Here is a 15187-nt window from a genome sequence, read left to right on the forward strand (position 1 = left end):
GGAGCTCCTGTTGTTTCATGGGTTTGTAACAAGCTAGCAGATTATAGCAAAACGAATTGCTCAAAACAGACTCGCATTGAAGACTGGCTGGTGCCATGGACATCAGCTAATGGGGATCCCTTTAAATAAATAAATTGCTCTTGGAAACTGTATGGTTAGCTAATTAAGAACACAAATAGACAAGCTAGGGAAAGCAAATAAAAATAGTACAATACATGTTCCAGTATCCTGTTCCAATTCATTTTTAGGCAACTATAAATCTTTTGGGGTACAGGAAATTTAGAAGTAATTTAGTGTCATTAAAATAGCTAATTGGCCTATAAAATACAACAAAACATCTACCAGCAAAACTCATGAACAATTCAAGTCAGTCATCAACATTTTAAGCTGGGGATTTGGTGACTGTTTATATGGGTGCCAAGCAACAGGAGTATGAACAATATGGTTCAGTATGAACAAATTATGTTCACTCCATGTGAATAGTTCAATTTCTCTTTTCCTCGATCATGGCTGCTTGTACAGTGCACCATGACTGATGAGGCAGGCATTGCAAGAAAGAAATCAGGTCTTTATCACTGGTCAGATCCCACTTTATTGTATTTTCCATTTACAAATGCACTCAGTGGCAGTGATTCAGCTTCTAAATATGAGAGATATTCCAGCTTTTCCAGGTACAAGAGTACTTATTGTCATCAGAACAAAAGAGATCTAACTGTAATAAAATGCAAACCAGACAGAGTTAGAGAGATTGCAGGAGACAAAGAGCTTTGTGTCTGGGGCTTTTATTTTGTTTGTTTGTCTTACATTCAGGTTGGCCTGGTGCCAGACCAGACATTATCTAAAACAGGAAACAAAATCTGTTATTCTAAGTTAAGGCAGTCTGTGCTTATAAAACCAGAATCAACTCACACATCACATAAATCCTACATCTGTCTCAATGATACTGTATCGCTGTAATCAACATAATAGAACTATGTCTTACTTTATTTCTGTCACCAAAAATTTATGGCAACTGTCTATGAAGATGTATTACCTACTCTAAGTGAAACATGAGTCTACAGAACAATCTAGAGGTGAAAACAGTTCAAGCATGCAACAAGATCTAGAAAAATAAACATTCATTAAATGCCCTTTACATTAACATGAGGTCTTAGTTGTGTCTGGGCATGACAGTAGTGTTTAAACGAGTGGATCTTTTCCATATTTTCTTGAGGCATTTCAAAAGGTCCATCTGCATTATTTTTTCATACAGTATATACTGGAGTCAAGTTAAAACTAAATGGAAATAGAAAGTCTAAAGAGGACAATCCTGAAACAGGAGGTGTCAATCCCTGAGAAAAAGCAACTGAAGTCTTTCACAAATGGGGCAGACTACTCATCTACCTTCCTTTTCAATTTTCTGTTCTTTGATTTCTTTTTCCACCTTCTTTTACCAAGATGGTTAGTGAACAGGTTATTGTATCTCTCATCCTCCTCTTGCTCTTCCCTCTCATCTTTGTACCAGGGTCCCCACACGCCCCCGTTGTACTGAGGGTTAGAACGCAGGTCTTTCGCTGGGTAGCGTACCGGAACTGCGGTCTTGTTGTACTGTGCAAGCCGCATAAGCATCTTCTTCACTATGTGTGGGTAGCGCTGAGACAAGTCCACTCTCTCGTAAGGGTCAGCGGTTATGTTGAACAGCCAGATGGACTTACCCCTGTCCCAACGGACACGCTCATTATGCCAGCGATTGGTCAACCGCTGGTTGGAGAAGGTCTGGGGAGGCACCCAGTCACTGTAACCAGGCACCCCTGTCAGGAGCTTCCAATGGCCCACTCGGATTGCAGCCTGGATGGCTGTGTTCCATAAACCATATCCAGCCTTCCACGAACCATTCTTGGCCTTGATGTAGATTGGGTCAATGTTGTGAAGAATGTCCTGGCGAGGCGAGGGGCGGCCTTCACTGATAGCCTCCCAGACATCATACCCGTCCAGATTTAGATCTTCGTCTAAAGCCCCTTCACCCAGGGTCACCAGTGTGGGGAACCAGTCAGTGATGTGGACCAAAGATCGACATTTTGTCCCTTTGTTCACCAACAAGGGACTATGAACGAAGCCTACTGCCCTGATGCCCCCCTCCCAGTAAGTGGCCTTACTACCCCTCAAGGGCCAGTTACTCCCACCCGCTAATGGCTGGCCCCCGTTGTCTGAGGAGTACACCAGAACTGTGTTGTCATAATAACCGTAGCGTTTTAGCGCTAATGTGAGGTTATGGATCGCTTCGTCCAGGCAGGAAACCATGGCAGCATATTTACGGCGGTGCAGGTTCGGAATACCCTTGTAGCGCTCGAGGTAGCGGGCGGGAACCTGCAGCGGGGAATGAACAGCCTGATAGGCTAAGTACAGAAACAAGGGCCTGCGAGGGTCATGATTGGCTAAGATACTGATAGCCTTTCTAGTAAACATCACGGTTGAGTACAAGCCGCGGTCCTGTTCCCAAGCGGCTTCTTCCCCTTCATACAAATCATAGCCACACATGCCAGGCCCTTCACATTTATAGTGACTGTAATAGTCCCCGCTTCCTAGCAGGGAGCCAAAGAAACTGTCAAAGCCACGCTGAGTGGGCATGCAGCCACGCTTATAGAAGCCCAGGTGCCATTTGCCCACCATGTGTGTGGAGTATCCTGCTTGCTTGAGCTTCTGGGGCAAGGTGACATTTTCCAGTGGTAGGCAGTTGGCCTGGGTAGCTCGAATGATGGAGTGTTGAAGGCCCGTGTGGATCTGATACCTATAAAATGAAACAGATATTGGCCCATCAGAGACATTAACAATTTTAAAGAAATATGCAACTTTTATATGCAAATATGCAATTGATGAAAGCTGGTCATCTAATATAAAATACCTGAAAAACAATTACTGTAATCATTTTAGGGACATTGTTCACTTAGAAAATATATGCTACTCAAAACTGAAAAAGGACTGTATCCATTAGCTATTGCACAATAAATTAATGTCTGTTACTGAGGGAAGCACCAAATCATGATAGTTCAGTCTGCCATGACATTACAACTGATAGGATTATGCTGTATATAGGATAATAGGCTTATTTACATTATGTTCACATGCTACTGTATGACATTTCGATATCATAATCCCCTCACAGAGGACTCCTCTCATAGACCTTTTGAAAGAAAAATCTTGTCTAGTCACAGAGAAAATCTTTGTACTGGAAATTACACACTGATAGATTATTCAATCCAATTATAATTACAATGGACCCCATCCAAAACAAACACATTAGAGCTGAGTGCTTATAGGCTGGCAACCCAAGCGCAGGCTAATGTTCAGCTGATGTCTAACAGTGCAGTGAAAGGAGGTGGATGGGTAATAGTAGGTGGAGGGGGGAGGCCCAGAGCAAAAACAGAAGACCCGTCACTCAAGGCCAGACAGGAAACAGAGTTTTGACCTGGTGCTAATGATGCTGTGGCAGCCACTTTGGCAGCAAGCTAACACATTACTAATGTGTTATAGACAGACACAATATATTGAGGAATTTTTATATAGTTAGAATGCAATGTGTATGTAATTATTATGTAATTTTTCCAATACCTTACATTGCAACTGTAAACTTGCAAGTGTGTTTGGCAGAGAAGATAGGATTTACCATAGGTCAGTCCAAAATTTGGGGTAATTTATTTGACTGATTGCTACATAGCAAAAAATTACTACTACACCACAGTATATCTGCAAGAAATGTTTATGAACTCCCACTGCTCAAATTAGGTATCTTATCTCAGTTTGTAATTACTTGATGCCTCTATAACAAAGCCAGTTGCTTAGTACTGAGTAGGGCTGGGTATCAAATCCTAATTCATTTTGTGTACAGACCGAAATTTGTTTTTCTTTATTCAGATTGAAAATCAGGAAACTCTTCTAACTTTAGACTTTATTTTATTTAGGCAAAGTTCTTCATTTTAAGCTTCCCTTGTCAATATTTTTATGAAAATGGGTTAAATGACTATGTGTAATGTGAAAGGTGTTGCTAATCATAGAGAAAATTCCACAGAGAATTATCAACCAACACTGTAATTACTCTCAGGTCCAGGTCCAACTGGTTCCTAGTGTCCAAAACGCAATCTGGCAACTGGTGTTGGACAAGGTGTGAAATTAATTTAATTGAGTCCACCTAGGGTCCTGTTCTATCACTGTGGAAATCGGTCTGTGTAACATCATGTATGATAAGGACAGGATCCATGTGATCCATCAGCCCTGATAACCTTCATCAAAGAAGAAAAATGTTTTTTTCTGTAGGTGAGACGGAGAGGGTGAGGGGAGCAAATGCAGTGCAAAATTATCTTGCTCCTCCTTTCAAATGTGGCTGCTCAGTAATTGGTGGTTCATCATGCTGCTGTCAGTGTTGGTGGTCTCACTGTTTTGGTTGATAACATTTTGGAAGGGGTGTAACAATCATTGGGTCTATTTGGACCGCATTCCTCTTGTATTGGATCTCTTAATGAATTTATGCTTTTCGGGTTCCAGTAGGTCTTCAATATATCTGCTATGGATTTGAGCTAAAGCTTTTGACCCATAAAGACCTCAATCTGGCGCTAATATCAAAGTTTTTCAAAGGATATCCAGCTTAGTACTGAGTGGACTACTAACTGCAACTGTGAATGCAATCAATTAAAGCTAAGAGCTGTGGGAATAGTTGGGTAACTCTAAAACAGCAAGCCAACTTTATATTTACTGAGACTGTGACTGCCTTGTGCTTTTGGCCCACAGTGAAGCAACCCAGCTGGAACTTTGGAAGCACTCTGAAGACAAGAACAATGAGCTGTGACTTCATTTCTGTCTGACTCCTTACGTCTGCTTTGAGCGAAAGCAAGACACCCAGGAGACAAGGATCAGACACAGCGAGATGCCTCTTCACCTTCTCCCCTCTTTTGACCCTCCCTCTCTCTCCTGAGGTTAGCGGCATACAGTCAAACTGTCATCAGGGAAAGGGAGTGAAAATTAAGTGTTTGGTTTAGGTTTCCAGAGAGGAGGATTCAGCTGGAGGAGAACCAGAGGGTGGTCAGGTTTAGCACTCTCCACTGAAAATGCATACGTCCTTCAAGGTTTACACCTCCATGTGGTGTGTACAACCTTCCAAACACAGCAATAAATTCAGTGATTTACAACTCAAATCCTACATTCAACAAAAACAATACACTAAGAACACATCCCCATAAAATCACAGACTGCAACTGCAAACATATACATACTCCTCTCTGTAGCACAGCTTGCTGACCATCATCTTAGTTTATAGGCACTTCTGTTTCAGTTTGGAGAAGTTTACTTAACCTTGGCATGATGTCAGGAGATCTATGATATAAGAGTACTGAAGTCAACTTTAGCATTTATCATCATCAGCATTAAAAGCTTAGTTGTTCAGATTTTCAGTCCTTGCATGTTCCTTTGGAAATTTTAGATAGTGAAAGTCAATGACTGTTTGGATCCCTATTAAAATGTCCAACTTCAAATGTTTTTTCTCCATAGTAATTCATCTTGAGGTGGACCCCGCATAAGCAAGTTTAGTTTTCAGTTGGAATCCTTATGATTTTGTTGATCCCGATTTTTCACCTAGCACTAATATCAGGTCAAAAATTTTGTTTGTTCAATAATTTCATGACCAAAAATCATGACCAAATACAGTCAAAGTTGTACTTTGTGTTTAGTGCAAAGTAGTAAACGTTAGCTGTTTACATGCTAAACTAAGGTGGAGTGCATGATAAACATTATACCTGCTACACATCAGTATGTTGGTATTGTCACTGTGAGCATGTTAGCATGCTGAAGTTAGCATTTAATTCAAGGCTCTGCTGTTTTAAAGTACAGCCTCACAGAGCAGCTAGCATGGCTGTAGACACATTTATGAACTCTAGTTTAATTGCTTTCATATGCTCTTTCTGTCTGCTTTTGGCACTTTTGAATAATCTGTTTTTCCCCATTTGTTCTTTTCATTTTAACTTTTATCATGAGGCACTCTGAACTGCACTCCATATGTATGCATTTGTGCAACAGTTCAGCCCTTTCCACCTCCACTAACCAATGTCCTGAGGCAAACCCTGACCATTGACACACCTCATCACCAGTGTGTTTCAATGCCAGCTGCAGCTGGCGGAGACACTGTGGACAAACCTGGTGGCAGAGTTGTTTGTTGTCTGCTGACAATTACACTGTTCTGCACTGTGAAATGCTAATACAAAATGCCATCTGGGTTTGATGCCTACAAAGCCTTTGGAAATAAGTTGGGAAATTGGAATGTTCACAACAACTTGGCAAAAACGATTCCCACGGATTTCAAAGCTTATCCCCAGGACCTTTAAAATGTTTAACTCCTAAGGATAATAATACGGCACAATTCAGAATTTGATACTGCTATTCATTGAAAGTCTTTGAGGTCAGGTCAGTGAATTCAAAATGAGACCACTACGGCCCTGATGGGAGCCAAGAGAGAGTCTAGGTTTCATATGGCGATGGGAAGAATTTCATGTCACTTGGTGGTCTAGGCAGGGGGAGCTCTGAAACCCAACTACAAACATGCACACTGGGAGATAGAGGAGGCATTGTTGGTCTGTTGATTAGGCGATGAGATTTGAATGCAATGAGCTAAGAGAAGGATGGGAATGAAGGGAAGAAGTAAAGTCAACATGTGTTTGTGGGTAAGACAACAACATCAACACCAAGAAACAAGCCTGGCACAAGAATGTGTTTCTTTAGAAAAAAGACTTGTTTGCTTGTTTACTCCATCCACTATTTTGATGAAAAAAAACCCACATAATACATGATTAACTCAATGAAAAGTGAGTACTTAAAAAACCTTGTTCCCCATAATCTCTCCAGAGTTTCCACAAGCAAAGTACATGGTAAATTTAGCCTTGTTATTTGCCTATAAATGTCTATAAAATGACTTTTGGATGCAGTATGCTCTATTATCTTCCATTTAGAGGGATCATTTTTCCACTTCAGCATTTCACTTAATTTATTTTTATTTGTCAAGCACTTCTGCATCAATGCCAAGAGAGTAATGGGATTGAAAGGGAAAAGCCTTGCAAAACTTAGGGTGAAAGGAGAACACAAGAATGTATTTGCAAATTTATGAAGACATGTATGTGTGTGTGTGTGTGTGTAAGATTTGACCCCTTAAGAGCCCCTATCCCTGCTCTTGCTGCTCCTGCAGGTTTGGTGGTGCTCACATACCAAAAGGTTACAGCCATGTAATGAGAATGTCATGCTAAGTGCAGCCTATGATCCCTCCACAAATCAGTCCAACCAGCCCAAGGTCTTGACGGAACGGTACAAGATAGAGCGCAAAGACTTTCAAAGTATCCCTGCTTTGTTTCTCTTTGACATACGAGGGGGTTCACAAGGGAACTAGGTCTTGACTTTACAGGTTTTGGGGCACCTGAAGGACAGTTCTAGGTCTTTAGTATTTATGAGGCCTTAAAATAATGACTCTAGTAACTACTGCCCTCTGGAGATCTCCCCTCCTTCCTTGCAGTCCCTCCACATGTCCGATGTGACTGATTTATAGGGTCTTTTAAACCCAAGCAGAGTATGAATGGGCAGCCCCAGCACAGGAACCAAAGTTCTTGGGCCAGGAATCTCTACATCCTTTACCCAGCATAGATTCAAGCCACGCACAGGCCGGGAAATACTTCTAACAGACAGTGGCTCGCTTCCATATCTTATCATGCATAGAGTGCTGGTGAATTCCTTGAATAAAATATAGTTACAATCTTAAAGGCTACTACTATCATGCTATCTCTCTGGTTTATTTACAGGACCGCTGAGCCACAAGGCCAACAAATCACACACGCCATTAAACTCGAATCACTGAGCACCGGCAATCGCTCAAGTCTCACAAGTCAAGTGCACTGGCCACTGCTCCATCCAATGAGGTTGTGGAGGTTCCTGAGCAGACCTGCTGCCCAGACCGGGGCCTTCTCTTGTATTACTCCAGCTCCTCCTCACATATGGTTCAAATAAGCAGCCACAACTTGGCGCTCTGCATTTAATCAAGTCAGCCCCGGAGTAGTTCATCTTACTTAGCTCTTCTTTTCGGCAGGCTTTTCATTTACATTCGTTGCCATCTCTGCATAACTCCCTTCAGTTTTGCTAATTCCTTGGCCTTTAAGCTCTTATGTTCTCAATTTTATAGAATCTTACAGGTAATGGGGGTATTTCTTTTCAAGGTTTCCTTTTAAACAAATCCAGACCCAAAATTCTCCAGAAACCTTGCTTATTCATCACCTCAAACATTCACTGACTCTGTTCATCATTGTGCAACTTCACCCAGAGTTCTAGGACAGACCAGTGTGGGGAGAGGACGGGAAGTGAAAGAGTGACAGATCACTGAAACAACAAGAAATGGGTGACTGAGAGGCTAAGACGAGTTTGAGATACGTGTGGAAAGATGGGAAGTGTGTGGATAAGTAGGAGATGGAACTACAGTGGATGAGGAGCAGAGTGAAAAAGAGCTGCTTTGAGCAAACAATCAACCCCACGCTCCTTCAGGTTTCGACCAGATTCAAATCCAGCAGGTTATAATATAGGAGTGCAGTGTTCAAGGATGACAGAGGAGCTTATTGCAATCTAGCTGCTATCCTTACTCAAGGTCTGCTCCTCATTGCCCTGGGACCCCAGAGCGCATTCTTCATCTTTTGTTTGTTGATGGATGGTAGCTCTTTCAGCGATGTAGGAGCCTGATAATGAAATTTAATTTAGTTTTCGATCTGTTTTTTCTTTGCTTGACAAGAGTGACTGCAGCTTAAACACCTGTGGTCAAAGGCAAAGGTGGGCGGATGTGAGTATGAGGACAAAATTTATCTGTGCAGTACATATACAGTTGTCTGAGATATTAATGGAAACATCAAACCGGCTATAATTGGTATTAACAAAATCTTATCGACAAGCATGTAGATGACCAATCTAAAAGAGTGCAAAGGCTTAGAGATTCAGCAGCTGATGCAAGAGCTAAATACTGTGTTTATGATGTATGTAGCATGTCAGAGAGTTCACATGCTGGATTTGTCTGGACAGGTATGATAACATAGCTCTCAAGCTCTGAAATCATCACTGACACTCTAGAAGTTGGCTTACCAAATTACAAAGGAGCTCCATCGTCAAAACCAAGTGGAATTGTTTCCTCGGTCAAGCATGCATTCCTCAAACATTTTTCAATTTTAGAGGCTGCCACAAGGAGCAACCTCTGCCTTTGACAATCCACCTCTCTCGCACAGGAAAGATCAGTGGGAGAGTGACAGGGTTGAAGAGCACATAACTCTGCACTTGAAGAAAAGCTCCCATGTTAAGTCTCTAATCTCATCAGTGCAGCTTAAAGAAAACCAGACAGGTTGAAATTTTTCTGATGCCGAGTTTCCCAGGGGGTGGATAGCGTGGAAATCTTTTCACAAGCTCCTGTTACTGGAAGGTTAAAGTGCTTTGCTACGGTTCCAACAGTAGCTGTACACAACTGCTTCTTGTAATCTGCTAGGTCCCTTTTATCTTCTCCCGCTTGGTTTTGGTAGCCTTATCAATTCATAAAGGTCGTATCTTTTAGTTTTCAAAAACTAAAAGGTATCTCTTGCCATCTTTGACATGGATGCTATTTTCCCATATGGTTTAATTCTGACACAATCTTTTCAACTTGCTAAGGGATACATACTGTGCTTCTGCTTGCCAGGATGTGGACCTCCTGTGGAAATCCTTATGAATTATAGTGTTACACACTGGTTTACGAGCGAGGTGCCACCACAGTAATGGTGGCTTATCTATTTTGGCCTACAACTAGGATTCACCTATAGATAAATTTTTTTTCTGAGCCATAGTGTTGTCATACAGCTTCACCCAGAAACCTCAAGTTATTACTAAATTTAAAAGAAACTGGTTATATGGCTCACATAAACCTGTATTTGATCATTCATACCAGCCCTATAAGCGCTGATTTGGTCATTTGAAGGTAAAAAGACATCTGGCTAAATGTGGTTGAAAGTGAACATTTTTAAATGTCAGTGCTTTTAGATAACTGTTGTTTCAACAGCATTTCAATGACTACATTTCAACAACATGAAATAGAGTTTTAAATATTGTAAGTGAATTATGGTTGAGACAATGTATCCTAGATATCTAGATATTTTTATCCCAGATGTTGCACATCTTTTAGACCTGCAAATCGCCAAATCAACGCAAACTGTAAGACTACTGATTTGTAACGTCATAACTGTGTAAACATGGTTCTGTTGTGTATGTATGTGTGTACACAATTTTTTTGTAATTTCATGCCTTTGTCAACTGGTGTACTTTTTTAGAATTTCTTTTATTTATTTGGACTCTTTATGAAAGTATGAAGCATAAACTATTTTTGCATCCATCCTCCTCAGTTATATTTAAATACAGTGATCAAGAAGAGTAGAATGTATAGCTGAGAGCATTAGCAGTCATGGCTTTCTTTAGTTAACTATAAACTTAACTGTAAAGTTAAACTGTAGATTTACTGCAGAATGAAACTGTAGTACCTTTCATCCTAAAGCTGAGCAGTGCCAGACATGATGTAAAACCCAGGTCACAAGTTACAAGTCACAAGTTACGTTGTCAGGTCAAACAATACATGTTGATCTATTCACACCAGCAGTGAACAAAGGTTTTCCTTGGGTTTTTCATATTTCCTCATATGGAAACGTTGATTTTCACTCCAGTGTGCAGGTGTTGTGTTACAGCTGAGTTGGGGGAGTTTCAGCTGAACAGTAAATCTGCCTTTTAGGGATTCCAAACAAGTTAATGTTTCTTAAAAAAAACAGCCTTATCCCCAAAACAATTTTCTTGCCATAGGAACGACTGCATTCTAGACTGAATGATTGTATCATTTGGTCTCAGGATGTTTGTATTGACCATGAAATCTCTTGTGTATATTTAATTATTTATGGAGGAAGACAAATATCCATCTGGGTGACATTTGAGAAAAAACATCAGCTAGCAGCCCGTGGCAAATATCTGCAGAAAGCATGAAACATAAATAAAGTAATAATAAAATCTGATTATATGCAGTGAGCATGAAACTGAGTTCAGATGCAGGTGGTTGCCAAGGTAACAGTCTAAACAGCCTGTAAAAACTTAATCAGGCTCTTACAGTATGAGGTGCTTATGTCTTGGATTGAGTCGTTTACTCCATCTGATATTTGCCTTGACAAGTCTCTGCAAGCGTGCCAGAAAGATTTTGGATAACTTTGTTCTGAGAGCCTCAGTCTGTCCAGCTGACAAAGACACCTGATGTTTTAATGTTTACTCACGGATGGATGGTGTTCCTTCAGTCAAAGTCAACCACACACATACTCCTCTGCAACCGTACATTCAGGAACAAAAGCCTGGAAACATAATTGAATATACACCTACATTTCCACATGAATGTTTTGGAGGGCAGAAGAATGAGGAGGTGGCTGCTCTTTTCTCATTACTATCTCGGATGCCTGCCAAAAAAACATCGGTGCCCGACAAGCCTCCTCCGTTTTTTTTTTGCTAAGGAGTGGAACAGATGGTGGAGGCGCTAGAGGAGAAGCCCTGCAGAGCACCATGTAGGAAGAAGGAAACTGCTGATGTGAAACATGCTGTGAGCAAACTACAAAGCCAGACCACAATTCACCCCCACCCTGGCCCCCATCTCTGATATAGTATATGGTACCCAGCCCTCGCCCTTAATATCTCTTAACAGCTTCCTGCTAAAACATGAGGTGGTTGCTGGGGCAACGCTGCTGCGGCTGATTTGCAAACACTTAAAAATTAGTTTGACAAAAAAAAAAAAAAGTCTCTCAAAGCCCACTCTCTTGCTTTTTCCTCCCAAGCAGAGTACAACCCAGTATGTTTCAGCTGAGCAAAGTCAATCCACAAGATGCGAGAAGATCATGAGATGCAGTTGAAAGCATCAGAAAGTAGTAAGGTCTTTTGTCAAACTGCTAATACTTTCATGCTCAACATTTGACACTGGGTACCATTATTGACGTCACTTTCTTCTCTGTGCATCTTAGAGAAATGCCTTACAATTTTTGAGAAAAAAAAAATCTTACCACAAGGTCCGTTTAGTAGTTGTTCTGGAGCTTTCAATCACATGTCATGTGATCTTCATCAACAGGTGGAGTTCGCCCAGTTCACCATGTAAATGTTTTTTTTTAGCACGTGTTCTTGTCAATGTTGGCTTTAAAGCTGAGAAAGATCTGACAAAATCTTATCTCTCATCTTGGATTGTATCTGCTGATTAAGATCATGTGATGTGACAGAAAGCTCCAGAACAGCTCCTAAATGAACCTCGTGGATAACTGTTTTCTCATCCGCTTCCAAGATCATGAATGAACTTTGAACCCAACCCTAGAGGTTTGTTAAATAGTGATATTATATATATTTTCATATTATCATTTGGATCCTGCTGAGATCTTACTGCTGATCTTGTTTTGTATCTTAATGTTCTTTGTTCTTTTTTTAATTGAATATTAATAAAGGTTTGAAAAACAATTGAAGATTTTTGTTAACTCCATGCATTCAGTCATCTTGCACATTTTACTGACTTCACCCAGATCATGTAGGCTAATATTGTTAATAATAAAATGTTATTAGATAGCCACATGACACCACATGACCACCACATGATACTATGGACAGTCAGCTATAATCATAGATGATAACCTGAATTCTTTCAGCTGATTCCAAGCTTTTTTCAATATATTTTTTCAAGACTCCTTGACAGATGCATTAGACTACTCGGACTCCCTTTGTGAGGCATTTAATCCACTGTACCAAATATAAATGTGGGCTCTTGAAGGACCAGGGTGTGGAAACTGGTGCACTGTACCTGCCGGTCATGAGTTGGCTCCTGGACGGGCTGCAGAGCGGCTGCACGTAATAATTCTCCAGTTTGACTCCCTGCGCTGCCAGCCGGTCCAGTGTCGGGGTTTTGATCTCGGAGCCGTGGTACCCAACATCCCGGAAGCCCTGGTCATCTACCAGGATAAAAACGATGTGCGGCTGAGAGCTCTGCTTGTCGAATTCATTTCCTCGGTTGCGAAGCTCTGCGTTCCAGTTTTCCCACGACATCTGAACGCTCCACGTCTGAGAAATGATGAACCCGAGGAATAAACTCAACGGGACCCACAAAATAAACATGTTTCAGCCAGAATTAGACCCCCCAGGAGCGGTTAGTGTCGGTCGGTGGGGCGCGCTGTGGGGCAGGCGGCGTGTTGCACATGTTCAGGGGGAACAGCAACACTTGGAAATCGGGTTCGCATCGTGTTCAGTCTTTTTCTCCAACAACAGTCCACTGACAGTTTGGCGGTTTGTGAGGGGGGGAAAACTATCGATGAATGAACGTGGAAAAGCACATACACTTCCCAACCAGGCGGTGTTTGACTTCTACAAGATACACCTGAGTCAGCATACACACACACACAGCTTAGAACTACAAGTTGAAATCACACGGAGGTTTGTCACTACAGTCTGTCATTCCTCCGATTGTGTAGTTTTTGTCAAAAGACGCGCAGAAGTTCCCAAAAACTAGCAGACAGCAGAGCAGGTGGTGCAGAGTGTCCGCAGCAGATGTCCTCCATGCTGCCTGACAGCGGTCCTTCCAAACTGAGAGCGCACAGAGGACTGAAGGCAGACACTACTGAGTGTCTGAGGAGGCAGGTCCATGTGTGTCCTCTACTAGCTGCACTACACTACATCAAGATGAGTTCACGAGCAGCTCGAATACTCCTACTTCCAGACAGGCAACGCCGCATAAATCTGTCATGTAGCCATTGCGTAATGTTTGGTCGCTGTTGCTCCGTTTTTTTTTCCTTATTTGTAATTGGCAATACTCACATTGTTATGTATGATGACATGACATTATTGCTCCTCCACAGCTGTTTCTTCCAAATGAATAAATCAGTGAATTCCTCCCCCCCCCCAAAATAAACTGTGGTTTCTTAGTAAATGGGAACATTTTGGCGGCGAATCTGGGATGTGTAATCTCAATATTACAGTAAGAACATCACAGCAGCAGTGAAAGTGTTTGGGTAAAAGGTTGTCACAGGACTGTAGCCAGGATTTTAGGAATACTTGGCTCATGAGTCCCCTCTCCCCAACACACTCCTGCCCCAAGTTTTCATTTTTCATTTATTTTTATTGGCATAAAAGAAGTCAATTTTAAATAGAATGAGTCAGTACTTAGAATATTGTAATCAGCCTATAAAAATATCTGTTCTTTTGTTTGTTTTGTTTTTTGCTCAGTGTAAACTCATGCTTGTTTGCTGAAACTGCCAAATTCTGAGAAAAAATACAGATGACTTCATTGTCCTCAGTGGGAGCCACATTCCTGTGCTGTGACAATTGCAAAGCTTAATATGTGTGAAAGAGCTATTTTTTTAATTAAGTCAAAGGCAAAGGTGGGCGGATGTGTAATTAAATTTTTTAATATAAGTCATTCAAGTTGTTAGTTGGTGATGTTAAAATTCAGGATGTTGGATCAATGGAACACATCTTCAGATGCATCGCTGCTACTACGTGACTTTTCCATCTTGTCATTGACATTTTGTAGAGGTGACATGTTGACATGTTACTGACATGTTGTGAAAGAAAACTCCTCATATACACAGATTACACATTTATCATTTTGTTTGGTCTTTTAATGTGCAATCAACACATAAAGGCCGTTTTCCCAGCATCTCTTGAAGGTAGCAACATAACTAGTATGAGTGCAGGATCATCAATAACATCATCTTGCTTTATGGCAGTGTAACTAAGTACATTTACTCAAGTACTGTACTTAAGTACAATGTTTAGGTACGTGTAATTTACTTGAGTATTTTCATTTTGTGATACTTGATGCTTCCACTCCACTACATTTCAGAGGGAACTTTCTACTCTACTATATTTATTTTACAGCTTTAGTTAGTTACTTTTCAGATTAAAAATTTACATAAATAACATAATGATTAACTTATAAATTAGAAAACATTGTTAAAGATTGAGCTTTTTGGTCATCTCTTACAAAAAAATCAGTGTGTATTTGTGTCTCTTTGTCATTTCCCCTCAAATGGTTTCAAATAAATAACTGTTTGAGGTCCAAAGACATTAATCTCAAAGTTGCTTAAGAATGCAAAAGTTAAAGAAAAGTCATGAAAAATGAATCCAAATGTTTTCT

The 15187-nt window shown here is 40.9% G+C and overlaps 1 protein-coding gene across 2 annotated transcripts; it reads right to left on the reverse strand.

Annotated features, from left to right (window-relative positions):
• Window positions 1-584: 584 nt before the first annotated feature.
• arsj (arylsulfatase family, member J) lies at window positions 585-13917 on the reverse strand. 2 transcript variants are annotated; one of them, XM_042402264.1, is made up of 2 exons: window positions 12860-13917; window positions 585-2767 (listed from the first exon to the last, which is right to left on the reverse strand). In XM_042402264.1, exons 1-2 carry the CDS (start codon window positions 13168-13170, stop codon window positions 1372-1374), a joined length of 1707 nt encoding a protein of 568 aa, XP_042258198.1. In that variant the 5' UTR covers window positions 13171-13917; the 3' UTR covers window positions 585-1371. The 2 variants fall into 2 exon arrangements, with proteins under 2 accessions (XP_042258198.1, XP_042258199.1); XM_042402265.1 differs by lacking the exon at window positions 12860-13917 and adding an exon at window positions 11413-11605.
• Between the last annotated feature and the right edge of the window lie 1270 nt (window positions 13918-15187).

The sequence above is a fragment of the Thunnus maccoyii genome, chromosome 22 (genome assembly GCF_910596095.1).
Source record: "Thunnus maccoyii chromosome 22, fThuMac1.1, whole genome shotgun sequence".
NCBI lineage: Eukaryota > Metazoa > Chordata > Actinopteri > Scombriformes > Scombridae > Thunnus > Thunnus maccoyii.

Excerpts from the sequence above, each read along its gene's own strand:
- arsj (XM_042402264.1), bottom strand. The coding sequence starts at position 13,170 with ATGTTTATTTTGTGGGTCCCGTTGAGTTTATTCCTCGGGTTCATCATT. Across the intron at positions 2,768-12,859 it reads AGCCAACTCATGACCGGCAG|GTATCAGATCCACACGGGCC; the intron begins GTACAGTGCACC and ends TTCATTTTATAG.